This window comes from Otolemur garnettii, unplaced genomic scaffold (assembly GCF_000181295.1).
Source record: "Otolemur garnettii isolate 467f Iridium unplaced genomic scaffold, OtoGar3 scaffold00180, whole genome shotgun sequence".
NCBI classification, from domain to species: domain Eukaryota; kingdom Metazoa; phylum Chordata; class Mammalia; order Primates; family Galagidae; genus Otolemur; species Otolemur garnettii.
In genome coordinates, this window is record NW_003852575.1 from 1,997,998 (window position 1) to 2,025,737 (window position 27,740).

The 27,740-nt window shown below is 36.2% G+C and overlaps 1 protein-coding gene across 2 annotated transcripts in view; it reads right to left on the reverse strand.

The window, feature by feature from the left end:
• The window catches only part of DYRK1A (dual specificity tyrosine phosphorylation regulated kinase 1A), a 108,997-nt gene that overhangs the window by 17,349 nt on the left and 63,908 nt on the right, over positions 1–27,740 (reverse strand). Inside the window, exons 3-9 of one of the 2 annotated variants that reach the window (XM_003800659.3) lie at positions 25,574–25,770; positions 18,970–19,089; positions 16,510–16,698; positions 12,838–12,985; positions 9,155–9,441; positions 6,009–6,155; positions 3,816–3,956 (exon numbers count right to left, since the gene is read on the reverse strand). In XM_003800659.3, coding sequence (XP_003800707.1) covers positions 3,816–3,956; positions 6,009–6,155; positions 9,155–9,441; positions 12,838–12,985; positions 16,510–16,698; positions 18,970–19,089; positions 25,574–25,770 — 1,229 coding nt within the window. The remainder of the gene's footprint in view (positions 1–3,815; positions 3,957–6,008; positions 6,156–9,154; positions 9,442–12,837; positions 12,986–16,509; positions 16,699–18,969; positions 19,090–25,573; positions 25,771–27,740) is intronic. The other variant, XM_003800660.2, reaches the window with a different exon arrangement.

Genomic DNA, 27,740 nt, shown 5'->3' on the forward strand with positions numbered 1-27,740 from the left:
AAAAAAAAAAAAATACAATTTAACATCATACTTAACACTGAACGATTGTATGCTTTTTTCTGTAAGGTTAAAACAATGAAAGAAGTCTGCTCTCACCATTATTATTCATCATATGGGTGTCTAAGACAGTATAAAGTGTCCAAGAAAAAGAAATAAAGACACATAATGGAAAGAATAAAACTGTCTTCACTCATACAGAATAAAATGTTTAAGCAGAAAACTCTACAGAATCTCAATGATAACAAAAAATACAATTGGCCCTCAGTATACATGAGGAACTGGTTCTAAGACACCCAAAATCTACATAAAGTTCTGTCTTCAACCATACGGAACTGGTAAATAAAGTCAGCCATCCTTGTATGAATAGGGGGATATCTCAAATACTGTATTTTCAATCTGTGTTTGATGACAGATTTAGAACTCTCAGATATGGAGACTAAGTCAATATGCAAGGCAACGAAACATTAGGAAATTTTATTTTTAAAATGATACCATTTAAAATTGCATTCAAAAAATTTAAAACTTAGGAATAAAGTAAACAGAATATGTGACACTTTTATACTAAAAACTATAAAATACCACTGAGCAAATAAAAACGCTAAATAAATGAACATCCACCAATGTTTATAGATTAGAAGACTTAATATTGATAAGATGCCCATTCTCCTGAATAAAACCCTAAGTCAAAAGTCTAGCAGAATTTTCCGATACAAATTTATAAATTCTTTGCCTCTGACATGAGATGAGAAAATACTCATAAGACTTCTCAAACTCCAGAACTGTGAGCCAATACATTTATGTTCATTATCAAAAAAATATACAATTTGATTCTAAAATTCATATGTAAGCAGAAAGAACCTAGAATAGAAAATAATTTTGAAACAGAAGAGCAAGATGAATTAAAAATACTACTTGAGTTCAAGAATTACCTGTTAAAGCTATACTAACCACCACTGTGGTATTAGTGGTTTAAGGACCAGAAAGATCAGTGGAATGTAGCCCAAACATAACACATGAAAGATGAATGCATTTTTTTTTTTTGAGACAGAGCCTTAAGCCAGCGCCTCTCTTTTATTTTTTTTTTTTTTGGTTGTAGTTGTCATTGTTGTTTGGCAATCCCGGGCTGGATTCAAACCTGCCAGCTCTCTGGCACCTTAGCCACTTGAGCTACAGGCACCAAACCAGTTGAATGCATTCTGAACAAGAGTGCCAAATCAGATCAATCTATTAGGGAAAAGCTATTGTTTTCAACAAATAATGCTATAACTACTAAGGTAAGCATATGAAAGGTGCTTATACTATACCCATACTCAAAGGTGGTCAAGTGTCAGTCATCACCACATCCCCACTAGAATGCCTAAAATCCAAAAGACCAACCATATTCAGTGGTCAGGGTGTCATGCAACCGGAACCCTGATACATCCTGGAAATATAACATGATAAAACAACTCTGGAGAACTGTTCAGTATTTTCTTGTGAAAGTAGATACACATACACACTGTGACCTGACAATTCTACTCTGCAATGCCTCCAGAGAAATGAAAATATGGATGTACAAAAGACACACAGGACAATGTTCCAGTAACCTTATTCATGATAGTCCTATGCTGAACAACCCAAATATCCAACAGGTGAATATGGATAAATTATGATACATATAGTCATTCAATGAAATCTATGAAGCAAAAAAAAAAAAAAAACCACTCCTGAGACGTACAAGTATATGAATCTCCAGAAACAATATATTAGCTAAGTGAAAAAAACCAATTAAATAATACTTATAAGATCCCATTTATATGAAGTTTGCCTATGATCAGGCAAAACTAACCAATGGTGATAGAAAACAGGGGTGGGTATGCTATCCTAATAGCAATGATAGACAAGGATTGTAAGAGGACTTAGGCACGATGGAAATATTCCATATTATCTTAGATAGTGGAGGCACTGTTGTATAAAGGTTAAAGCTAAAAAATCGAATATCTAAATTATGTACATCTTACTATATATAAATTATCCTTCAACAAAATAGCATCAGTTTTGTCTTACTTTTTCATCCCCCTCCCCTATCAAAGAAAAGTTGTATGGATTTCCTTAACGGAGAACTCTAATATGGACTTTTGAAATATAACATGAGAAATTAAAGAAGAAAATAAAATTACCAAGCAAATCAACTACACAGTGATAACCAATGAAAATGTATGCACATCTTTTTAAATCTCTGGTTAAAATTCCTAGTGTATCCTTCATAATATAATAATATGATTATGGATTTGATTTTTTTATTGCAAAATTTCTGTTAAAAGCAACAGGTACTTCATACTTTAAAAAAATTAAGTTGGTTAAGTCAATTGCTAAGAGTGACTAAGAGAAATCTCATAAAAATCTACAGTTAATTAAAAATAATCACAGCTCAATTTGAAAGAAATGATAGGTCACAGTTCACAGTTGCTTAATTCAAGTTTTATAAGTCAGAAATTTGAGAAAAGGAATAGAATAGGTATTTTGAGAAAAAAAAAAAAAACAAGTAAATCCAAAAGAAAGAAAGAAATATCATCCTTACTGCAGAGAGAAAAAACAAAGGAAATTTCATATCCTCCATGATAATTCCAACTGTTAGGAGCTACCTTGAATGCTGGCAAAGCTAAGAAGAATTCCTAAGTTATGTTTTGGTTCAGGAGGAAAATGGGCCATGGTTAATAAGCTATGTGGACAAAGGTAAAAGGCGGCCTCGAGGTGGTCTGCTTGGTATTTTCCATCTCTTCCTTAAAGACAGAAACCCAGTAGCAGACGGAAATTGCGCTCCCTGTAACTTTAGAGAATGAGGCAGAAATGTGATAAGTTACAAATCAGTTGTAAAAGATAACATTTTTTTTTTAAATCCTAAAGAAAATAATTTGATATTAAAAGTTGAGACTCCACAGCTATGTGGAAGTGAATTACAGCAACCATCACCGTCAGTTCACTGAAAATGACACCTGGTGGCAGCATCACCAAAATAGATGGACAGAGCAACTGGAGCAAAGACAACGTCTCAACATTAAAAACACAAACTATAATCACAAGGTGACTTTATGTACGTGTGCATGTATATATCACATTCAATCACATAGTTATACATTATATTCATTTAATACTAGGACCAAACTGGATTACAAACTGTATGATTATTTACAAATAAATAAAAATGCAAAATTGCTATTATTTACTCTACTAATTGACATAGTTTAAATATCTGAAAAAAGTCCTCAGATAAGACAAAATTACTAAAACAAACCTAATGTTTTTAAAACCTCACTTTTAATGATTATGGAATGTGAAATTTATGCTAGCCAGGTCGTCAAGCTAAGCATCTGAACTCTACTAAAGGACCATCTAGTTAGTGAATATCCTTGAAAATCACAAACTGCTTAAGCCAAGTCTTCTCACATATTTTATCAACTGTACTAAAAAAAATAAAATAAAATCATTCACTACCCTTGTGACTTCTGTTCACAGCTGCAGTACTGTTAGCTGTGACTTCACTAAGTGCCCAAGCTGTGATAAACAAAGGTCACACTTACTGATTCTACCATTGAAACAAAGCATGGTGACTTGATTGGCTGTTTCAAAATTAAGGCATACACTTTATAAAATGAAGTCTTTAAAGAGAACTCTGACCATTAATCAAACACTGGTCCATACAAATAGTTTGGGTCAAACTGTATGTGACTTTTGAATAAAATAAAATCTACCTGAGTTGTTGATGCAACTGTTAACTGTCACACTGATTTCAAGTAAATACACAAAGGCTCAAAACAAATATATCCCTATTTTACCCGTTTTCCATCTTTGGTCTTCTTTAAGTTCCAAGTGCCATCTGGCAACTTCTCAAAGAACTTTCTTGCTTTTGGTGCTTGGTCAAGAATATGAGCAGGTGGAATACCCAGAACTTCCACTATCTTATTCATCTGATCTACCTGTATTAAAAATAAAAACAAAAACCTTTAATTTCTATTGTACATCCTACTTCTGCTCACCAATTCATTCATTCATAAATAAGCTTTGTATCTCCTGTGAATCAGGCACTCTTCTAGGCACTGAGCATACAGTAATGAACAAGAGAGGGAAAAGTCCTGCCTTACTGCAGCTAACTTTCCACGAGAGAGAAGACTGGCAATCAACAAACACATAAATCTACAGCATGTCAAGTGATCAGGGATAAACGGTGAACTATAAGGTAGGAGGAGAGCAAGTTTTAAAGTTTCAGTTTGGGAAATTTTAAATAACCATTAAAACAAACAAGCAAACAAAAAAAACCCAGAGGCTCAATAGGGTACAGATTCATTCACTCAAATACTGAGTGTTATCTACTTATTAGCTAGAAACCATGCTCAGTAGGAGAATATAGCAATAAACAAAACAGACAAAATTCCTTGCCAAAAAAGTTTAGTTATAGTGGGAAGAGACCAACAATCAACAAATAATCAAATGCACTCTGCCACATAACGACTAAGAACTATGAAGAAAGGTCAAAGGGGGAAGAGAGAAGGATACCGTGACTCTAAGTGGGGTGTACAGGTTTCACTGAGAAGGTGACATTAGAGCAAAGACTTAAGGGTCAGGGAGGAAAAGAGCCAAGTGCTACCTTGGAAAAGCATTTCAAGGGCTGGAAAGAACAAGCACAAAGGGCCTGGTATGGGCCTGTGGCTGCTGTTTTCAAGGGACCACACAGAAGGTTTTGTCTGGACTGCAGAGAGGCGGGAGCAGAGGGGCAGGTGTTTGAGAAGCAGCGTCAGAGGAAGTGGAAATCTGTGAGCTACTCAAAGGGCTTCAGCTTTACCGTGAGTGAGATGAGAAACAACTAGAAGTTTTAGGTGATCCTAATAATGTTTAAGCCCAAGGAAGATACTAATTTATAGGGTAATATTATTTATTTTAAACAAAAAGAAATACGGTGGCAGTTGCTACCAAAGAGTAGCTCACTAGCTGAAGTTGAAATGAGTTAAAAGGAAAGCTAGAAGGAACATCACCTACTAACAGCTGCATAACCCAATACAAGTCAGTCTTTAGCTGTTCTTTTCTCATTTATTAATAAATGGAATGATCAAGCTCTGCAATGGTCAACTTTTAAAAACAAACAAAACCCCACAAGCAAATAGTTTTAAAACAAAGGAAGGCTTATCTTGGGACTGCAGGGAAGCTTGGCCTCTCCCTTGATCCTCTGACCTTCAAAATGTCCTAATAACTGACTGAAAACCAGTGGACTACAGAATTACACAGTCACATTCTCTGTAGCACTAAAATTCTATAATCCTAGTTTACCATAAATCTTCAAGTTTAGTACCAATCAATCTTACTGGTCATTACTTTTTAAATCCCAAATCACAGTCTCAAAATGTATATCAATGTTTAGATAATCTGTCAGGGTGGCCTTATTCCTTTCATTATCATTTTTAAGCTGTTATCATACTGAAAAGCTGTAAAATTTATAACAAATACTTAATACTTTCTAATTTAATCAATGCTTTGAAATTTAATTAACTGTTTTCCTTTACTAAGGGATGAAAAGAAAATTTTTTTTGAGACAGAGTCTCACTTTGTTGCCCTTGGTAGAGTGCTATGGCATCATAGCTCACAGCAACCTCAAACTGTTGGGCTCAACCAATCATCTTGCCTCGGTTTTTCATTTTTAGTAGAGATGGGGTCTCACTCTTGCTCAGGCTGGTCTCCAACTCCTGAGCTCCACCTCAGCCTCCCAGAGAGCTGGGATTACAGGCCTGAGCCACCACCCTGGCCAGGGATGAAAATATCTTACTTCCCACCTCGTAATTCTAAACCTGCCATTATGACAACTGACAAACACAAGAAAATGGCTAATATAAATTCAAAACTGGCATCACACCTAAATGATTGAGTTGCTTATACAGACATCTTTCCCTAAAAAAACCTTCCAGATTACTTTGCCATAGATGAAAAGCTGAAAGAAATTATGAAAACAGAAACAAATTTTAAAGTAATACATCATTTACCTCATTGGCACCACTGAACAGAGGTTCTCCAGTGTGCATTTCAACCAAAATACACCCAAGTGACCACATGTCAATGGCAAGGTCGTAAGGCATTCCCAGTAGCACCTCTGGAGACCGATAAAAGCGACTCTGAATATACTGGTATATCTGAAATATATTTCAAAACATTATTAATTCAATGTAACTTTTGCTTATAATTTTGGTCACATAGGATGAAGAACATTGATCTGATATTAAAAGACAAAGTATTGGCTAATTCCTGAATCTGGATTCCATTTACTTATTTTGATAGTAGACTGAATACTGAACTGGTATGGCTTATAAAAACCGGGAAATCTAGCATGTCTTCCCTTCCTTTTGAACTAGACTGTCTTTTTAGATAGCAGACTGAATACTGAACTGGTACTGGCTTATAAAAATGAAATATTTTTATAAATGAAACACTGAAATGTTTAAAGAACTAAACATTTCACGGGATTATTTAATCTGGCTGTGAAATGCATAATACGTAAAAATTCAAGCCCTTTCATTTAGTCCAGTCCTGACTGGTCATCAAGATACATATCAAACCAATTCCAACTTGTTGGAAGGGCCACCCACAATCTGCAACCCTTCATGAGAAATAAAGCTCTCTTTTCCAAATTAAATATATGTGTGTGTATATATATATTACATGTACACATGCATATCTTAAAATAATTATAACTCATTAGAAAAGAATACTACTGAAAGTAATTTATTTGCTAATTAACATACTGACTGCCACACTAGAAAAATACTTTCCTTGTGGGGGGAGGGAGTGTCATGGGGTTTTATTAGGTAAAGAAACTTGTGAGTTATATATGCTTCACAAGGCCCCAAGCTAGAAACTAGCATAAATCAAATACAATTTACATGGCAGTCAATGTGTTAATTATTCCTTCCTGCTATAGCTGGCCCCTGGTTTACCACTAACTTAACAGCTAAACTATAAATTAACCCAAATAATGTATTTCAGCATAGAAAGTAAACTAACGTCAGTACAATGTAATTTAAAATTAGACATTTGTACTCTACCATCTCACAGATAATTCCCCCCAACACTGCCACATAAAGATTTAACTGGTCATTTCTAACTAATCAGTTCTTCTCTATCCTGACCCCTTCACCTCAATCCAAGACTTATTACAAAGAAAATCTTGAACTATTTTCAATTAAAAAATCTAAGAATGTCTTCAGAAACCAATTAGCTTTCTTTAGCCACTGTATATTTGTATCTAGAAATACCATTAAAGTAAAGGAACTCATGAAGAAAGAGAAAGAAACAAAATCCTAACTAACTGCTGAAACCACGCAGCCATAAAAAGTTCATGAAATCCATGGCTCCCACTGAAACTTCAAGCCCAGTCTCCTGATTAATCTCAGGCCTCTACAGGCAGGTTAACCCAACCTTAATGCACTGTTAAGCAGAAAGTCTAGTTCAAAAGGACAGGGGAGATGTGCTAGATGTCTAAGTTTGTATAAGCCAATACCATTAATAACTCTCCAAGCCCCAAAGAATCCCTATTACTAAAATTGTGGTACTTCACAGTTTATGCAAGGAAGTTTGTCACCAACCTATCTAGCCTGATTGAAGCAGTGGCTTTACCATCTCACACTTGCCCTGTTACCTTCTGTATGAGATACAACAGATCCTGCACCAGGCCCTGCATGTATTATTTTGGAAATAACTTCAAGACTATGTGATTCTGATCAACTTGAATAGTTAAGAACTTACTGAGCTAAAGAGATAGTTATGTCAGTTTGGTATTAGAACAGAATATATGATTTGGTTTAAACAGGAAAAAAATTTCCCACATCTCAAATGTATTCAAATTACCCTCAAGAAAAGCATTCATTCATAATATACTTTATCCTGTATTAACTGTGAGCATCTCGTAATTTTTCAGAGGCTTTTGAAACTGCAAGCTTTAGAAAACGACAAGACGACAATCCTATTAAATGGTTATAGACCTTTACAATGAAATCAACCTGCTGTACGTAAAGCCTGTACAAAAGTTGGACAAGACAGAAAATTTCTCTAATTTGGAGAATCAAAAAATAAAAAGCCAGTAAGAAAAATAACATTACTATGCTAGTTGACTTTTTAAAAAAATAGTTTCAATACATTCAAGTAATATAATAATGATAAAAAGAGTAAAATATTATCAAATGGTGATACTAATCCCATTTAAACAGAAAACAATCTGTAACTTCTATTTTATTTGTAAAACTTGCTGTTAGAGTAGATTTTATAATGCTAAAAAAAAGTAGGAAAAATATGCTTTCCTAAATCAGCTAAACTTTAAATGCTAAATTAAGGGAAAATAAGGTAAATTTGTTTATCAAAATAAATTTTTGTCTATCAATGTGCATCTTATAAAACTACCTGCATTTTTTGGTTGAGTCATCAGTTTTTATGGAAGAACATTTATCTTGATTGGTCCTCAGATAAATACTTCACAGCAAGCATTCAATGCTCTAGTACTGCAAAGTCCTAAAATTTATACTAAAACCTCAATTTTGAAAATACAGTTACAAATTACCTAATATTTAATTCTTTTGTTTCATATTCTCTCTCAATCTTTTTTTATTTGGACACAAGAGTCTCACCTGTTCGCCCTTGGTAGAGTGCCATGGCGCCTTAGCTCACAGCAACCTCAGACTCTTGGGTTCAAGTGATCCTCTTGCCTCAGTCTCCTGAGTAGCTGGGACTACAGGTGCCTTTCACAACACTCTGCTATTTTCAGAGATGTAGTCTCGCTCTGGCTCAGGCTGGTCTCGAACCTGTAAACTCAGGCAATTCACCTGCTTTGGCCTCCCAAGTGCTGGGATTATAGGCCTGAGCCAGCTCACCGAGCCTTGTTCTCTCTCAATTTTAGCATACATATAATTTTAAATGCATCTACTTTGAAAAAAATCATTGTCTTTTAATGCAAGGTATTGCTATTTTTTTATTTTTAAAGGTATTTTCTCCAAATAGATATTAATACAAGGTGATTCAAGTGCTACATTTTAAAAATAACCATCCTATAATTGCTTCCAAACTATCCCCATTAATAACATATCTACCTGTTACTGTTCTACTTAATTCTATTTAATTCACAAGTTACTAAAATAATGCTTACCCTTTGCCCCAACTGACAAGAACTGCCAAAGTCAACGATCTTGATTGCACTGCGTTTGGGGTTACAAAGGAGGATATTCTCAGGTTTTAGGTCACAGTGAATGATACTAAGTTCTGGAGTTGCAAGGAAAAGCAGTGCAGTGCACATCTGTTGCGCAAACTTCCGTGTTAGGTTCAAAGAGACCCCTCGGAAATTGGTGTTCCTCAATAAATCATAAAGATTGTAGGACAGCATTTCAAAAACTAAACAGAGGTGGTTTCGAAACATAAAGTGGCGTTTCAAATGCACTGAAAGAAAAAAATTTCATTATAAATATACCAATGAAATGAGAATAACATACAAACTCTTAATCCGTAACATTATAACGTCCAATGCAGAGTGAAACAAAAGTTTGAAGATTAGCATTATGCAGTAACAGCACAGTTTTTATTGAATTAAACAGGTGGAATGTCTGTCAAAAAGCAATATAGGGTAAGAAGTACACAAAAATACCTTGTATTTAAAAAGAAGGGTGGAATTTAACAAAAAATAAATTTAAAAAGGGGGGGGGAAGGTCTGAAAAAATAAGTGGTAAACTGACAAACAGTACTAAAGATACTCAAAGCAACTTTATCCTGATTTATAAAAGAAAGCACTTTTTTACTTCCCAAGAGCCCTCCTTCCTAACACCTTGTATCTCAGCTCCACCTACTGAGATCTCGAGTTTGGGACAATGTTCTCATTTGGCAGCCCTCTGTGTAGGCTTTGATATATAAATACATAATTTATGTTGCTAGGTTTAGATTTTGCTAATGGTTGTCAAAGATTTTTTTTTCCTTTTAGGCAGATATAGCAAATGTTAGAAAATCAGGCTTTGTGTAAAAATGTTTATCAATTTGGAAAAATGGGAAATCTTATGTAAGACTAAAGGTTTGGAAAATTTCAAAATAAAGCTCAATCAAAAGAAGAAATGATGTGTGAGCCTATAAACAGGGAAACAGTAAAGAATACATTACTTACTATACTTGCTAAACTGCATCAAAGATTATGCTATAAGTATTAACAATGACTTCACATCAGGTGAGGTTATTCAATAAAGTGCTGCTCTTCACTCTAAGCAGTCTTACCTATACGAAATTCAGAACCTAACTCAAATAGAATGACATAGACCCACCATCTGTCAAGGTTACCTTCACTTTGCTCTTTCAGGACCACAAAACCGGAGGTGTCTCTAACAAATCTATCTGGAATAACAGAATGTTCAATGTCTGTTCACTAGAAACTGTGACTACACACTGTTTTCCTCTTCCTGGTTGCCTGCCTCAGTACCCATCAATACTACTTTTAGGTCATTCAGGTTACAGGTGAATGATCTAACTTATTCTAAAGTTAAGTAGCACAATAAAAATCAAGTGCATGGCTATATCGAAGTCTACAGCATTACTTGACACTGCAAATAACAGAATCCTTAAAAGGTTACCTAAGAAGGTATATTATCTGCTCTTAATCACTTCAGTTCCTAGATTTAAACTAAAAACATAGCTCCACGATACCTCACAGACATGGGCCATGTGTGGGTTTCAATCTCCCAGTTAAGCAGCAGCCACAAAAGAAATTAAAAAAGTAACTGAAGTCAGAATCCCACTGTGATTATAAAAATCTTTTTAGGAAACTTTGTGATTAAAATGTTCTCCCAATTAAAGATCAATTCACTCAGTTTCACCTGACCTCATGATTCATTTACAATATGCTGAGCACTACCAGAGAAAGCTCATACACAAGCATGTTTGTTCCATCTTTTTAAATGGATTTTGGGGAGAAGGAAAGGCTGGTAGGACTTTGTAGTAGACCTAAACTGAATTTCCTTTTAAGTAGGTCATGGCAAGTACCAAATAACTGAGATAATAAATTATTCTATGTGGTAAAAAAGTAGATATGTTTTCAAGTTTAAGAACTTAGTACAACTCAGAACAAATTATACTCATTATTTTAAAATTAAATTATTTATATCATAAAAAACAATACAACTTTTGGATAAATTTAAAGTATAAAGTCAATTGACATGGCCTTTTCTAAAGTTCTTTTTCTTTTAAGATTTCTAAAATAGGACTAGTTTCCTGAGATACTATGAACTTTACCATCTTAAACACTTTTAAAAAGTTATCTGTAAATAACTAATGCAATTAATAAAGTGATCATTAAAATCACTTTATTCAAAATTAAAATGACAGTCATTATTTATTATATAGAACTGAGTAAGCTAACATTTTTTGAGTACTTACTATATGGCAGCCATGTCTTCTTTCAGTAATGCACAATTAAAACGGTACACTAATGCTATCAATGTTTCCTCTGCTACTTAAGCACTCAAAATACATCAAACAAGGGCAAGGAGAAAGAAGAAACGTCCAGAGATGACTTAGTAAGTTAAACATCTTTACAATGTCCCAGTTTCACTTCTAAAACTCTTGAATGGAAATGAGCTTGCCTTATATAAGTAATAACTTATAATGAACAGCAAAGTTGTGGTGAGTGTGATGAGAAAGATATGTTAAGATATAAATGTTATTATCATGAATTATATAAGGTATCTACAGAGAAGAAACTAGGGAAGAAAAATTAATGATACAAGTTCATTTTTACTATAACCATAGAAAATGAGGGGCATTTCGTAAAGGAAATCTAATTCGAAGCTTACCCCTTTTATTCATTATTTGTTCCCACCATTTTGAGGGGACTAAAAAACAGCAATATAATCCCTTGTTTTCTTAAAAGGAGTTTATTAAATAAAATTTAACCTTATTATTTATCAGGTAAGGACATGAGTTACTAGGTATCTGTGCTTGTAGAAACTTCTGTAATTCATGGATCCTAAGGTCTATGTCCTAAAATTGATGGTGTCTTATAATCACTGGCATCTTAGATTCAATTAAAAATAGTATGAAAGAAGATGTAATTAGAAGATGTTTATCCATGTATCAAGTGGCCTTAGACTTCAGTATTTTAATAATTGTTCTGCTTCCTGTTTTTGTTTTTGAAAGACTATGTGACAAGCAAACAAATATGGACTCTGGAGTTAGACTAAGTAGGTTCAGCTCCTAGTTGCATAGTCTTGTGACCTTAGTTATTATTCTCCTTGTGCAAACCATCTGTAATTTAAGTATTCTGCCATCTTCCTTACAGGATTGCTATGAGTATTACAGATTTTGGAAGGAAAGCACACAGAATATGGCATTAATTCAGTACCTCTCTCCTGTTGTAGTAAGTCTAATAGTTTCTAATGCTGCCAAACTCACAAAGAAACTGGGGAAGAGCCTGATCATGGGTTAGACACGACAGAAATAGTTACACGAGTCACAATGTTTTAGCTTACATGCAGTTTCTTAGTTAGATTAGAAATGGTTTAAGTTACCAGAAAGAGGACTATGGATCAACAGGCATCACTAAAGCAAACAGTTAAGTCTGGGGTGTGAGAAATAGACACGATTCTCTTACTTGTGTCTACAGTGTACGCCACCAGGAGTGCACATTCCCCAAGATTTAGAATATTACTAACAGATCAAGTAACTTACATAAATCTATGCCTAAATCTTACATAAATTAAAAAATTAAGTAAATTTTTAATTAATTACTTTAAAATAAAGAAATAACTTGAATCTCCAGCCTGAGCTGGAGCCCACGGCACGGTTTGCCTGCCCACTCACCTATGTAGTATTTCATCTCAGTGTCATGTTTGTTCATGAGCTCTAGAAGTCGGACTTCTATCTGAGCTTGATTCAGAAAAGCCTTCTTATTCTTTATTATTTTAATGGCAACCCACTCTTGTTCCACACGATCATATGCCTTTACAACCTAAAAAAGAAAAAAGATGAATTAATTCTCTCTTTCATTAATGGCAACAATTTCACAACAGTTTATAATTCAGATTAAAAAACTAAGCAAAAAACACAATTTGCCTCAATTGTATATCTACCTAATTCTCACTCTTCCACTCTGCCTAAGTAGAAGAGATTCTGTTTTAATTCTATGTATCATCCATTTAAGGCCCAGTACATTTAAGCTGATCTTTCAAACTGAGTTCCTTTTTGTATCCTTACTGTATTTAAAAAATCCACAAGGCAGAGAACACTCTTAACAAAATTAGATTAACTACCATCCTCCTTCAGAATAAACTATGAATCTTGACAACTGCTTTGGTTTTTTAATCTTTGTTATTAAATAACACTATAAAACAATTCATCTAACTATTGTTTTAATCAGAAAAAAATACCCTGTTTTAAATCCCAGGAATATATGTGAAATATTTAAGTTTTTAGTTCATCTCAGATAGCAGATAAATTTTTAACTTACAATTAGGTTTTCATACATAAAACATATAGATGTATAAAAGAAAAACTAGTTTACACATTAAAAAAATCAATTACAAATTATCAGAGAAGTTCCACTTTCCTAGTAAATGTAAGTTAACTGCCACAATTATGATAGTTTTAAAATGAGAATTGCTGCTAAGGAACATAGAGTGTGCATTAGTACATATCAGCACACACATCTCTCACTGTAAATTTTACTATCTGTAAATAGTTTCACATTATTAAAGAAATTCACATAAATATTAGGAAATCAATACATAAATACAACTATCTCCTATTTACCAGAGACAACCATTAATATTTAATAAAATTATATTTATATGATAAATAGTTCAGATAAATACTAGTTTTAGATACATTTTCTAGCATATTCAAAAGTCTGGGGATAGGGATGGAACTCCAAATGATTCCAATGAGAGGATGAAAATCACTGGATTAGAGGAAGAGGATAGAATATATGTTTCAAGATCTATATCAGCCAACACTCAATATATTTTGAAAAATACACTATAAACTGTTCAACTGAAATCAAATTTGGAACAAAAAATACAGTATCTCTGGTTTTACCCAATTCTAAAAGATACTGTATCTCTCTTATGTCAGAGGCTTCCCATGTAAACAGGTGACAGACAGTTTGATAATCTCCTATTTGAGTGAATATACTGACCACACAGATTGCAATGGGGTCCAGGACAAAGGCCACTCACTCAAAGGGGCCCCCAAGTATTTACTCATTGGTGAATAATTAACAGGCTAAATGCTAAGGCAATGGTTTTTGATCCTGAATTACAAATTCAATAGAGAGTTTGTAAAAATATCAATGTCCAGAATTTGGTTTGGAGCCTAGACATCAGTTCTTTTTATTTTTGTAAAGCTCCCAGGAAACCTCAATGTGCAATCAGAATTGATCACTACTAACTGAGAAAAGGGAGACATACCTTATTTGGCAAAAACCTGGCAAAGAATTCAAAAAAATTTTGAGCAAATCAATATGGAAGATGTTATTCTGGTGAGTGGTAAGCTTTGAACCTAAAAGTTGACATTACATTAACACCTTAGCCCAGATCGAAGGTATCAGAGTCTGACCTCATGAAAACAATTCAATGTCAAAGAGGCCTATGATCTTCACAGGTTTACTATGCTCACCTGTTGTGCAGAATTAACGCATAAAAATATTGAGGTGAAGGGTAGGAGTAAAATATAAATAGAAAGATTGCTGATCAGCAGCAATAAGCCTTAGGGAGCAGTCTGTGTGGGCACAATTTACATGGCAGATGTCACCAAGGGTTGAAAAATGTCTTGTTGAGAGCAAATGCCCAAATATCGGGGCAATTCAAGAAGAGCTAGCAATCTCCAGACATGGGGTGTTCATACCCTTAGTTAAGAGGGAGGCCTCAGAATGCCTTTACCTTAAGAGACTAACAGAGAAGCAGAAGCTGCTTCTGACAAAACAGGAATACCTTCATAAAGAGGGCTCCAAAACCCTGAGAAACCCCTGACTCAGAAGGAAAAGATGTCTAATTCAAGGAAGAATGCCCTGGATCATGTAAATTAATTACTGAACTTCCTTCCAATCATGGGAAGGAACAGACATGTCACACATGTGACACCAGCACCTGGCAAGGCCACAGAGTAATAGAGGTCTTGTAACTCATTAGTTCATACCTCCTACCTGCTTACGTATTTAACAGCTTAGATCTTTTCTGGGTTTAGACCAGTGGCTGCTAAAGGCACAGTGTACTTTCTGTTCTAAGCAGAAACAAATTTAAAACATGACAAATTTTCCTCATGGGTTAAAAAGAGGCATATTTTGCTTTCTCCTAGCTTTGAACAGAGAAGCAAGCACACGCAGGTTCCACAATCTAAAAAAAGAAAAAAAAGTCAAAAAAGGGGTTGGTGGTAATTCAGAAAAGGTCATTTTAACTCCCATTCTATCCTTATCACAGAAAAGTCAAAAGAAGTATTTGGACTGCAGGTTAATAACTCACTCAATCCGCAAGGGTTACAAGGCAGAGGAGACTGGGATTAAGAGTAAATCATACCTCAAACGAAGAGCTCTGTGAAGTGGGAACAGCGGGGGAACCACAACCAGAGAAAGACTTCCTAAAAGTAAGAGGGGGAAGAACTGAGAGCTATTGGTCTATGCATGACTATTACAAGAGATGAACATTTTTAAGGCTTTGTGATGGGGCTAGGTGAGCAGATGGGGAGGGTGAAGTTCTGGGTGTACAGAAGAGACTGAGAATGAAAAGAAAACACCAGGTCCACTAGAGTCCCTTCCTGGTAGAAGCTGCCTGGCTGGTGCTTTCCATCAGAATTACCTGGTGCTCGGACTGGAAGAAGGAACCCTTATGCCCACTTAGGAAACCTGATATACTTAAAACACAAGGTGGGAGAAAAACCAAAGGCACAACTCCAGACTTTCTAAGCCCTGAGAGGGCTCCTGCTGTGCTGCTAAAAGCTGGTAATTCTATTCTCTTTGAAGTGGTCTATCAGACAGGAAGGTAAATATCTCTAGCATACATAATAAAAAATCATCCACAGACTGTATCAATAAAGCTCATGAAAGGAGCAATACTACCTATTAATGATAAAATTAACCACTTGGTAGCCATAAAAAGTTTAAAATAAAAAGTCTAAAAGAGGCTGTTTCTGTTTTTTTATAGAGACAGGGTATAGTTATGGTGCCCAGGCTGGAGTGCACTAGCTATGCACAGGTGTGATCATAGCTCAAGGGCAGCTTCAAACCCAAACAATCCTCCTGCCTTAGTCTCCTGCATAGCTGGGACTACAGATGTACACCATAGAGCCTAGCTTAATAGAGTTTTTATAGCTGATACAATTTTACTATCTTTCAGAACCATGATAATCCACATACTTAAATATTCATCTGTTTAGAGCTATTTACAAATATTATAAATACACTATTGAGAAAAGAACTGAACGACATGATTCACTAAGCAATTCCTTCTAATTAATGAAATTTAGTATTTTCCATTAAATTACCTGTCCAAAGGAACCTTTGCCTATCAAGGAGTCAATTTCGTATCGATCCATCCACTTTTCTCCGTTTTTTACAATATAATCATAGTTATCATCATCATAACCATCATTGTAAACCTTCCGTTCCTTCTTATGACTGGAATCGTCTCCCTGGCCCTGTTGGTGTCTTCGCTTCTTTTTTGCATAGTATACCTGAAATGAGAATATAACGTGTTGACATATAACTTAAATCATTATATGAGGGAGAAGGCATATATCAAGAATATCCTCAGACAAACCTATCAGTAGGAAATTGATGAATTTTGATTCTTCCTAACAAGAATTAAAAGAGTTTTCTATAATCAATATTTCAGTTAAAAAATAACACTGATAGGAACAGTGAAAAATGTGAAATTCACCTGATAGTTATACTGTTTATATACCTTATAAATAGGAGATGTTAAGTCCAAAGTATTCCATATACTATTCAAGAGAGAAAATGGTCTGGTCTACATTTATTTGTTAAATCAAGGTATAATTTATATACAGTGAGGTGGGCATAGTTCTTAAGAGTACAACATGAGGAATTCGGACAAATGTATACATTTATATAATCAACAAATGCCAACCAAAAAAGTAACATTTTTACCCCCCTCAAGTTCAAGCTCCTTCTTGGCTCCTTCTAGTCAATCCCAACTTTCTATCTGATCCTATGGCAAAATATTTTAAAACTAAGTTTAAATATAGATGAACTAATGTTTTACTAGAAGGTCCTTACAGACATGCCCGGTTTTCAAGCCTATTGGAATACAACAAATAATGAAAAACAGGCATGTCCATTCCCTTCCCCTGACAAAGACTTTTTCAAAAAAGCCTGTGGTCAATCACAAACTGATGAATTTTTTTACACCTGTTTTTCTCATAACAATTTCTAAGACTGGTGTTAAAATAATAATAATAATAATAGGTGAACCAGGCAACAGCTGGGTAATTGGCAACTAACTTTGAGAAAACTATTATTACACCCCATAGAATAACATCTGAGAAAGTCTAGTTTACAAGTGGCAAGACATTTAAAAAACAAACTTCAACAAAACTACTGAGGCTTTTTGTTTTTGTTTTTATGAGACAGTGTTTCATTCAGTTGCCCTGAGGCTAAGCACCGCGGTGTCAGAGCTCACAGCAACCTCAAACTCAGCCTCGATTCTCTTGCCTCAGCCCCTCTAGTAACTGGGACTACAGGTGCCCACTACATCTAGCTATTTTTTTGTTTTTTTAAAGACAAGGTCTCGCTCTTTTGCTCAGGCTGGTCTCAAACTCCTGAGCTCAGGCAATCCACCTGCCTCGGTCTCCCAGAGTGCTGGGATTACAGGCGTGAGCCACTGCGCCCGGCCAACACATCTACTGTTAAGCGCAGTTTAAATATAGCTTAACAACAATTAACAAATTAACAAATTAACAAAATATAGTAACAAACTGATATTAATACACGGTTAGCAACAATTTATCAGATATTTTCAGACAATCACAAGCTATTCTGAAACATTTTTTATACTACGTAACAGAATACAAAAAAATCTAACTCAGAAATGTTCCTCATTGAGTTCATTCTAATTTTATTTTGGCACATTCTCACAGCAATGTAATAATACCAGCATTAAATGCTGAAATGCTGTAAGATTTAACACAAACCTAAGAACATCTTTTGAGAGTTCAGTGGCTCTGAAGCTGGTAGCGGATTAGCCCTTAATGTGAAAGGATACATGGCTCTCATTGGAAGAGGAAAGCTCAGTTAATAATTATGGAGCTGGACTTCAGGCCAGAAGCAAATAGCAACACATCCTGAGGGCCACAACTCCAGAAACATCAATTTTTGTGTCAAAGTGCTAAGTTAGAAGACAATTAATCTGAAGCATGGTGTATGTTTTTTATCTTATTTACTTCCACCAAAAGTTTTTGGATAGCTGACCATGAAAAGATAAAAGATAACACATAAAACTTTAAAAAGACAATAATATCATAGAAATATAGACAGATCAAAAAAACAAGGCCAAATGTATGTAATTGAGTATTAAATATACACGTATCTTAGAGCTTCCTGATATCCACAGCAATGGTAGAAACAGATACATCAAAATTTAAGCAAAATTCTAACATACACATACTTTTAAAGAGTCATTCTTCCTCTTTCTTATTTTGGGTAAGAGTTATAAAAACGGTAACTCAGCATATTAAATGTAATGGGAAAAAGGAGTTTTATCCACAATTGCCTTTATATTTTGCAATCTTTACTAATGTGTCTTTTCTTTTACACAGTTATAATTGTATTATCTCTAAATCACTAACTTACTCATAATAATCATCAATATGGCAATCATTGGGTGGGGGAGAAGTTTAGGATGTTTAAATAGGTCACAAAATAACCCCCCCCACCACAAATGTTTTGTAAGATAGATACTATTAACAACAAATCAGTAGTCTTACCTCATTAATATGCTTATATGTTTTTATCAAGTCAACAGAAAGTTTTCTCAGGGGAGCAGTTGCAGGGTCACGGAAGGTTTGGGGCATCCGCCTCTGTAACATGACAATATCAGGCATCACCTTAAATAGACAGAAAAGACTAGCACTTTAACTAGACTGCACTGATATTCCCCTCTTCTGTAACTTGCATTTATCTATTTTTTTAAAAAAATCTACATAAGAATATACGAAGTTATCTTTTTCACCTGCATTCCAATGAAGGAAACCACTGCAATAAATAAATGAAATTAGAAACTAATATGCCCAGCTGCCCAAGGTTTTGATCCTATTCCCCAACTTTATTATTATTATTATTAGTTTTAGAGAGAGAGTCTCACTTTATCACCCTTGGTAGAGTGCTGTGCGTCACAGCCCACAGCAACCTCCAACTCCTGGGCCCAGGAGATCCCTTTTGCCTCCGCCTCCTGAGCAGCTCGGACTACAGGCACCTGCCACAATGCCCGGCTATTTTTTTGTTGCAGTTTGGATGGGGCTGAGTTTGAACCTGGCACCCTTGGCACACAGGGCCGGCACCCTACCCACTGAGCCACAGGCGCCGCCCATTCCCCAATTTTAAACAGTGGAAATACAAACATACCCCTGATCTAGGAGACAGGCATGATGCTGCCCAAGAGGGAATCCCTCTGTCATACAATTAGCCCAAAGAAAAATTCTGAATTATCCCTAAAACCTGACCTGGTCCACATCAGGCAAAGATAAACCCAGCCATTGGAGGCAACTTTCCGCTTCCTAAGATGGGATTTCAAGACCCAGTTGGCACCAAAAAGCAGGCTGGCAGAAGAGGCCCATTCCCTCCAACAGGTGCTGAAAAAGTTCGGCTCCTACCACCACCAGGCTGTGGCCTCTGTCAAAAATCTGTCCCCTAGACAAGGCTAAAAATCTGTACTCATTTCTTTAATACTATGAAATAAAATATACCCCCAACCTTGCCCTCACATTCCCCTTCTGCAACCCTGCATCATGGTTCTCTTCATCACCCCATCCAATAGTCAGTGAGGGGTTCAACTGTGAGCGTCCTGCTAGACTGTTTGCACTGCAATAATGACCAAGTACAGAGCATGGATTGCTGTTCCAGCCCCACCCTTCCACCAGGTGTCATGTCTACAGGCCTCTCACGTACAGGGCCCCCAGTAGGGTTTCTTGCAATCAAGAGATCCTCATAACTAATCACATCAAGATATCTGCAGTCATTACCACTAGCCCATCTTTGCACTCCTGCCTCACTCTTAAGGACATTATTACTGGTAGTGGAGGACAACCTAAAGGTAAGGTTCCATAAAATCTGAATCAGTGAAATGCTGCATTCCAACTACAATGAAAGTTGACAGGAAGTATAACTATTGGTAGAACCAATTGAGTAAACGGAGTAGTTAGTAACAACAGACAATAATAGGAGGTGTTTTACTAACTAAATGCTGTATTTTCATAGCATGTTTGCTATATTTTCATAGCATGTTATTTTTATTACATGTCTCTCATGTAATAATCCTCTCAACAATCTCAACAGGAATAGTACCTGTTCCCATTTCATTTTATTTTTGAGATAGAGTCTCACTTGTCGCCCTTGGTAGAGTGCAGGGCAACCTCAAACACCTGGGCTTAAGCGATTCTCTTGCCTCAGCCTCCCAAGTAGCTGGACTACAGGCACCTGCCACAATGCCTGGCTATTTTTAGAGACAGGGTCTCGCTCTGGCTCAGGCTGGTCTCGAACTTGTGACTACCTCAGCCTCCCAAGTACTGGGATTACAGGTGTGAACCACTGCATCCAGCCTCCTGTTCCCAAGAAGTGAGAAACCCAGGTCTCAAACGTTAAATAACTTGACCAAGGTTCTGGAGTAAAAACCAACACAGCTGAGCTGAGAGCCCAGCACCATGCTGCACTCAGTTCTACACTAGGACCGCCTTACCAATTTCAGGCCTCTTTCTTCCACTTTCTTAGCTAAGTTGAATTTTTAGGCTAATTTTGGGCAAAGTAATTGAGAATGCATAAGATAAGTATATGAATATTTTAATTTTTTTGAGATAGAGTCTTACTCTGTACAATGGTGTCATAAATCACAGCAACTTCAAACTTCTGGGTTTACACAATGCTCTTGCCCCAGCTTCCCAAGTAGCTAGGACTACAAGTACCCGCTGCAATGCCCAGCTATTTTTAGAGACAGGATCTTGCTCTTATTCAGGCTGGTCTCAAACTCCAGAGCTCAGGCAATCCTCTCTCCTTTTAGCCACTACACCCGGCCAAGTATTTGAATTTATTAAAAGTAGTTATGTAAAAAACTGAGTATTTGAGTTTTTAACCCGCCATTTATAATCCCACTGGTGTTTTAAAAATCTGAAAACAGAAACAGTGACTACATCCGGGTGCTTGCTCAACACGATCAACAAAAATTGAATGTAAACATGATTTCTGAGTCACATGATCCAATTTCTGGATGTGATGTGCACCTAGTACTCCACAATATTGCTATAACCTTTTCCACAAATGGTCAAACTCTGACTACAAGGGTCAATTAACTAACTGTAGTACTTTATTTTTCTTATCTACTTCTGGCAATAGAGGTCACTATTTCATGGCATCTGTATATCTGAAATAACAGGTAAACTCTATCCACAAAAAACTTAGCCTCAGACTACAGTGTATTTCTGTGATTCAAAGAGCACCTTGTACAGAGATTCTCAAGATACATGGAAAAAATAAATTTCTACAAAGTAAATGACACTCCCTTTGCTTTCCTTGTTATTTCATGTCAGTTGACCAAATTTTCTGTTTTGTCATTGTGCTGCCATAGAAACAAATGCAGAATTAGAAAATAATTTTTCCAAATACCTCATTATACTAAGACTCGAGGCCATCCCTAAGCATCTGATGCTTTCCCTACTTTCTGCTTCTTATAGTCACAACACCAAGAGAATTCACAGCAATATAGTGAGCTCCCTTCTTCCCTTTCGCAGCTGTAAGTCAGGTCCATGGTGTTCAGAGGACCCAGGAGCTCACTGAGCTATACATTACCCCTTTTGCAGCAAGGGGGAAGGGGTCTAACCTACAAAATGGAAAAGTCAGTGAGACGTCATTCTGTGCCTTAGCTATCTGGCTGCAGGCCAGTGTTTTCCAACCTTTTTAAATCTCATGGCACACTTGAACCTGTAGTTAAACTTCTGCATGGCACACCTAAATTATGTTGATTAAAAAAGAGTTTTAAAAAAAAAGAATATACTTACTGTGAACTTCTTTCAAAAATAATTTATGATCTTTGAAACTTTTCACAGTACATCTAAGATCCTCTTACGACACACCAGTGTGCTGTGGCACACGGGTTGAAAATCACTGTTCTGGGAACTAGAAACTTCATGCCCTTGATACTCCATCTCTTGCTCCTTTTCTTCACCAAGATAGAAAAAATCTACTGTTTCAACTCAGTTGTAAGAGCTAAAACAATTTTTTATCTTGAAAAGATTCTATAGTGTAAGCTACAGGATTTTATTCAAAAACTGTTTTCTAGTATAATTCCTATTTCATTCGATTTATATTACCTCATATGTTCACATATAGTGAAGCATTAAGAAATGCTATATTTAGCCTTTCTTCTTCTTCTTCTTTTTTTTTTTTAAGAGACAAGGTCTCATGCTGTCACCCAGGCTAGCATACAGTGGTACAATCATAGCACCCTGCAGCCCCAAATTCCTAGGCTCAAGTGATAGTCCCACTCAGCCTCCCTAGTATCTAGGACTACAGGCACGTGCCACTGCACCTGGCTAATTTAAAAATTTTTTTTGATTTTTTGTGGAGACAGGGGTCTTGCTATGCTGCCCAGGCTGGTCTTAAACTCCTAGCCTCAAGCCTTCCTCCCACCTTGCTCCCCCATCCCCAAATGCTGAGATTGCAAGTGTGAGCCATGGCACTAGCCTTGCTTGCTATTTTGAAGAGCTATGAATAAAACAAAATAGCATACATAACATATACCCAGTTGAGTACTGGTAGAGATTAAGAACTACAAAGGTACTGTGAAAACTAGAATAGCCCACAAAGACTCAGCATTCCAAATAATTATCATACTCTTTTATACTTACTTTTATACATTTTTCACTTCCTAAATTTATGTTTTAAACAAAACTGATTCTAAACTTGTACTAAACACACTTCTGTAAGTAAGATTAACAACCAGAAATAAAAATGTTCAAGTGTAAAATGTTCATTTCAATTTACTTGTACAATAAACCTTACTGAATGGGCTGATTAACAAAACAATGGAAATCAGGGCTAGGTGAGGCGGCTCATGCCTGTAATCAATCCTATACTCTGGGAGGCCCAGGCGGGTGGAATGCCTGAGCTCAGGAGCTGGAGACCAGCAAGAGCAAGAGGAAGACACCCATCTCTACTAAAAATAGAAAAACTAGCTGGGAATCATGGCAGGTACCTGTAGCCCCAGCTACTTGGGAATCTGAAGCAGGAGGAGCTCCTGAGTTTGAGGTTGATGTAAGCTACGATGACACCCCAGCACTGTACCCAAGTAAAAATAAATGGAAATCAAATAATGAGATTATAGAAGTTTACAGCTAGGGCTAGTGCTTTAGGGGGTCTAATCTTAAGATCCCAATTTTACACTCAAGAACAGATATGAAGGGCCCCAGTGACCTGATTTAAGTCCTACCAACAGACGTGAGCCAAGACCTTGAGCCCCTGTCATAGGCTTGTAAAGCATGGTATACGTCAGTTACTAGAAGGACATCTTCTGATATGACTCCCTTATATGGTCAGAAATTTTTAGATTTTGGCCAAAATATTTGGCTATTATTACTTAAGAGTCTTTTTATATTCCATAAATCTTTTAAAATATTTTGTAGATTAAAAGGGGAATATGAAGTGAAATACCTCTTTATATAAGTGATCCAAAGATAAAGATGTCAGCTGCGTACAAAATTAGGTACTTTGCTAACTAAATTACCTACTAAAATAATATGACCTAAAAATAACTAGAATTTTTTCTATCCCTGTACAGATGCCAGAGGTTAGACTTGAAAAAGAAATACATCTAAAAAGAAAGAATCCAAGGCTGGACTCTATGATCTACTGCGTACACACATGGAGAAGTCACAAATGGGAGGTCAGTCCCTTTAAACACTAGAAACATTAGAAATAGCACCCTGAAAGACTGCTTTTGAGTAAGTGGGAAAATTTATCCAATATACTCAGATTTTTCAAAGTACATATGGATCATGATGCTATTATACTTATTGGACTTCTAGAGAATTTTCTTCAGTCACACAGTTAAACACTTCCAAAACTGGAACATTCTGATCAACTGCTCTAGTTCTCAAACATAGAATTCGATTCTCAGTCAATTCACTGCATAAAAAAACACTGTAAGTTCTGCCATAATTCATCTTATTACTATGTAACTGTCAATGTTATTCACATGTTACATATATTCTATGAAGGTAATGCTGGCTTAACTATTAGCCAGATCTTGTTAAAATACACACAAAGACACCTGCTAATAATGATGACATTTAACTGTAGCCACCTGTTCACAACCACGTATTATTGGATTACAGAAAATATAATTCCTTCAAATAATCCAGGAAAAGAAATACTTTTAACTTTCCCAACTTTTTATCTTCACTTGATATATTAAAAGACCTAAACATAACAGTGATAAGTCCTAAATCTCAAAGGGAAAAGGGGTCGTTTTCAGTGCTCATCAAATACCTGAGACCAGAAAGAACTTTACCTCATCACTACAGAAGAAAAAAAAATTCTTCCCAAACCAAAAATCAGTGTAGCAAATGTAGTTAATTCAGGAAGGTTATTAAAAACTTCACCTGTATGTTATCTCAGATTTCAGTGTTTATTATCATTACACCATTAGCTTTCTGGAAAAAAGTCGCTGAATCTCTGGTCTAAATATCCAAATAAACAGCATGTTTAATTTGCATGCACTTCTTTTTAATTTTAAGAAGTTTTATATTTACTTTTATGAGTGTGTAGAAAAGGAGTTTGTAACAGCATAAAATTGGTTCTGCAAGTTTGTAGAACCAACTGCTGTAATGGAATCTGATTTATGTACATACACATTTTGTACCTAACCACACCTTTCCACAAGTTCCTTTAACTAACATTCTATAGAAATAACTTTTTCCTCTCTATTTTAGAATAGGACACTGTGGCTTGGTTTATTAGTGTTTTTTAATTAAGTGAAATACAAAGGAAAAAAAAGAAAAGAACAATAAACTTTGTATTTATTTATTTATTTTGTTGTTGCAGCTGTCATTGTTGCTTTAGCTGGCCTGGACTGGGTTTGAACCCACCAGCCTTGGTGCATGTGGCCGGTGCCCTACCCAGTGAGCCACAGGAGATGCCCAAGAAAAGAACAATAAACTTTCTAATGCAAACTTCTTAATGTCATGTTTTGTCAATCCAGAATCCTATGTTAACATATAAAACTAACTAAAAACCATGAAAGCATTTTTCCTATTTAAGGTTCCAACAACTTTTAAGGAATAAACCACTGTTCCAAAAGTCATTTCTGATACTCCATGAACTTACCTGGTTAGTTAGAGGTTGCTGAATCTGGTCAGAATACGATAAGGCAGAAACCTGTTGGTCACTTATGTTTGGCTGGCGACGGTCACTGTACTGATGTGAATGGGGCATCTGTCCAGCCATCTGAAGGCCAGCAGCATGGAATGAAAATGACGGTGCAAGCCGAACAGATGAAGGTTTGCATGCTGAAGTCTCTCCTCCTGCAAGTAGATAAGCAAGGTTTAAAGGAAGCAGTCACATCCTAATGTTTACATCATCTGGCATATCTAACGGTTCTTTAAAGACTTTAGAATATAACTATGAACATGTACACGACGTTCAACAAAACAGCTGTACATTAAATGGTATAAAATATAGAGATTAAAATGAAATAAATCTATTGAGAAAATCTTAAAACCTTTTTGTAAAACAGTAATAACCTTTAAACACTTATTTTTCACACACCAAATTTTTATCAATTGAGAAATAAAAATGAGTTATGGAAGTAATCTTTGAATTATTTAGAGAGGCTTCTTCAATGGCTCAGACCTTCACAAACCAATTCAAACACATAGTGCTGAGATGCTGCCTTGCACCTGCCAAAGATATGGCCAACAATATTTGCAGTAGCTCTCAAATCAGGTGAAAGATCTGTCTTCATGACACTCCCCACCAACACAGGTAATCAAATGTTGAGCATAAAAGCAGGAAAACAAATACTCAGCACAGAACTAAACTCCTCAACCCAAAGTTGTTGGATTCCTTTGGATCCTTCCAATAGTCATAAGAGAATCTAAACCTGGCCAAGCTCACCACAAAGAAAGTATAGTTTATAATTATCCCAGAGGCAGGCTAGGACCATGTTAGTGATATCCTTAGTAGGAATGAAAAGTTAACACTCTGATCCATAAGTATCACTATCTGACCAATAAAAGATAATTCTTCCTTTGGGGAGGGGGGGGATAGGGGCACCGTCTGTGGCTCAGTGGGTGGGGCGCAGGCCCCATATACAGAGGGTGGCAGGTTCTTGTTGCCCGGGCCAAACTGCAACAAGGAAGTGGCTGGGTGTTGTGGCAGGCACCTGTTGTCCCAGCTGCTCCAGAGGCTGAGGCTGGGGAACCGCCTGGGCCCGGGAGTTGGAGGTTGCTGTGAGCTGTGTGATGCCACAGCCCTCTACTATGGACAATAAGGTGAAACTTTGTCTCTACCCCCCCGCCAAAAAAAAAAGGAAAAAAAAAGAAAATAGAACCTTTTTCCTTATATTCAGTCAAATTTGTGACCACAGGCTAAAGCCAACAAGTAAAGTATAAAACCCTGGTCAATAAATTCCAGACTCAGAATACCTGTGCTTGTTCTCCTGAATAAATCAGCTCTTATCATACAGCACTCTGTACTGTCCAACACCAAAATACTTTTTCTGAAGCCTACCATGTTTAAGACACACAATAGTGGTGGCCCAAAAGTGAATAGCAGGGCTTAAAAATCACCACTTACTGTCTGTACGGCCTTCCACATCTACTTTCCTGATAGCGATATTAATACCTAGCTGAAAAGGCCGTTGTAAAGGTTAAGTGCTTTAATGTTCTAGGTTCATGTACCTAGAACAGTTCTGGCAAGTAACAAAGTGGCCTAATAGTATCTGCAATTACTGTATAGTGAATGTGCTGTAATAATATATAGCAAAGAATGGTGGGTTAGTGCCCATCCCATGGAGCACACAGCCTCTACCTGAGTGCTGCAGACTGTGCAAACTGATAACAAAATTCGATTTCCCTAAAATGTAAGTTCCATGTCTATGTTCTACTGCAGTTAATGACTCCACTTCCTACCCAGTCAACCAGAATAGAAACTCTGAAAGTCATCTTACAGTTCTTTCTCCCCACAGCCCACTTAGTACCAACAGCTACCCAATCTTGCTGGTTCCATCTCTTTTAGAATGCTCCAATATAATCTCTTCATTCCATTATGTCTCTCAGTTAATATTACCAAAGTGACTCCTAATAGCTTCCTGTCTTTATTCCACTTACAATTCCGTATTTCCTCAATAAAACAGCTAATGCGAACTTTCCAAAATGCAAATCTCGAGCCATCCACCCCCTCCTTAACCTGGATATCACTTGCCCTTAGCACTGCTTTTAGGCCTTAGCTTCTGCCTCTCTCCTTTACAGTGTGAGGTCCTTAAGGCATTCAC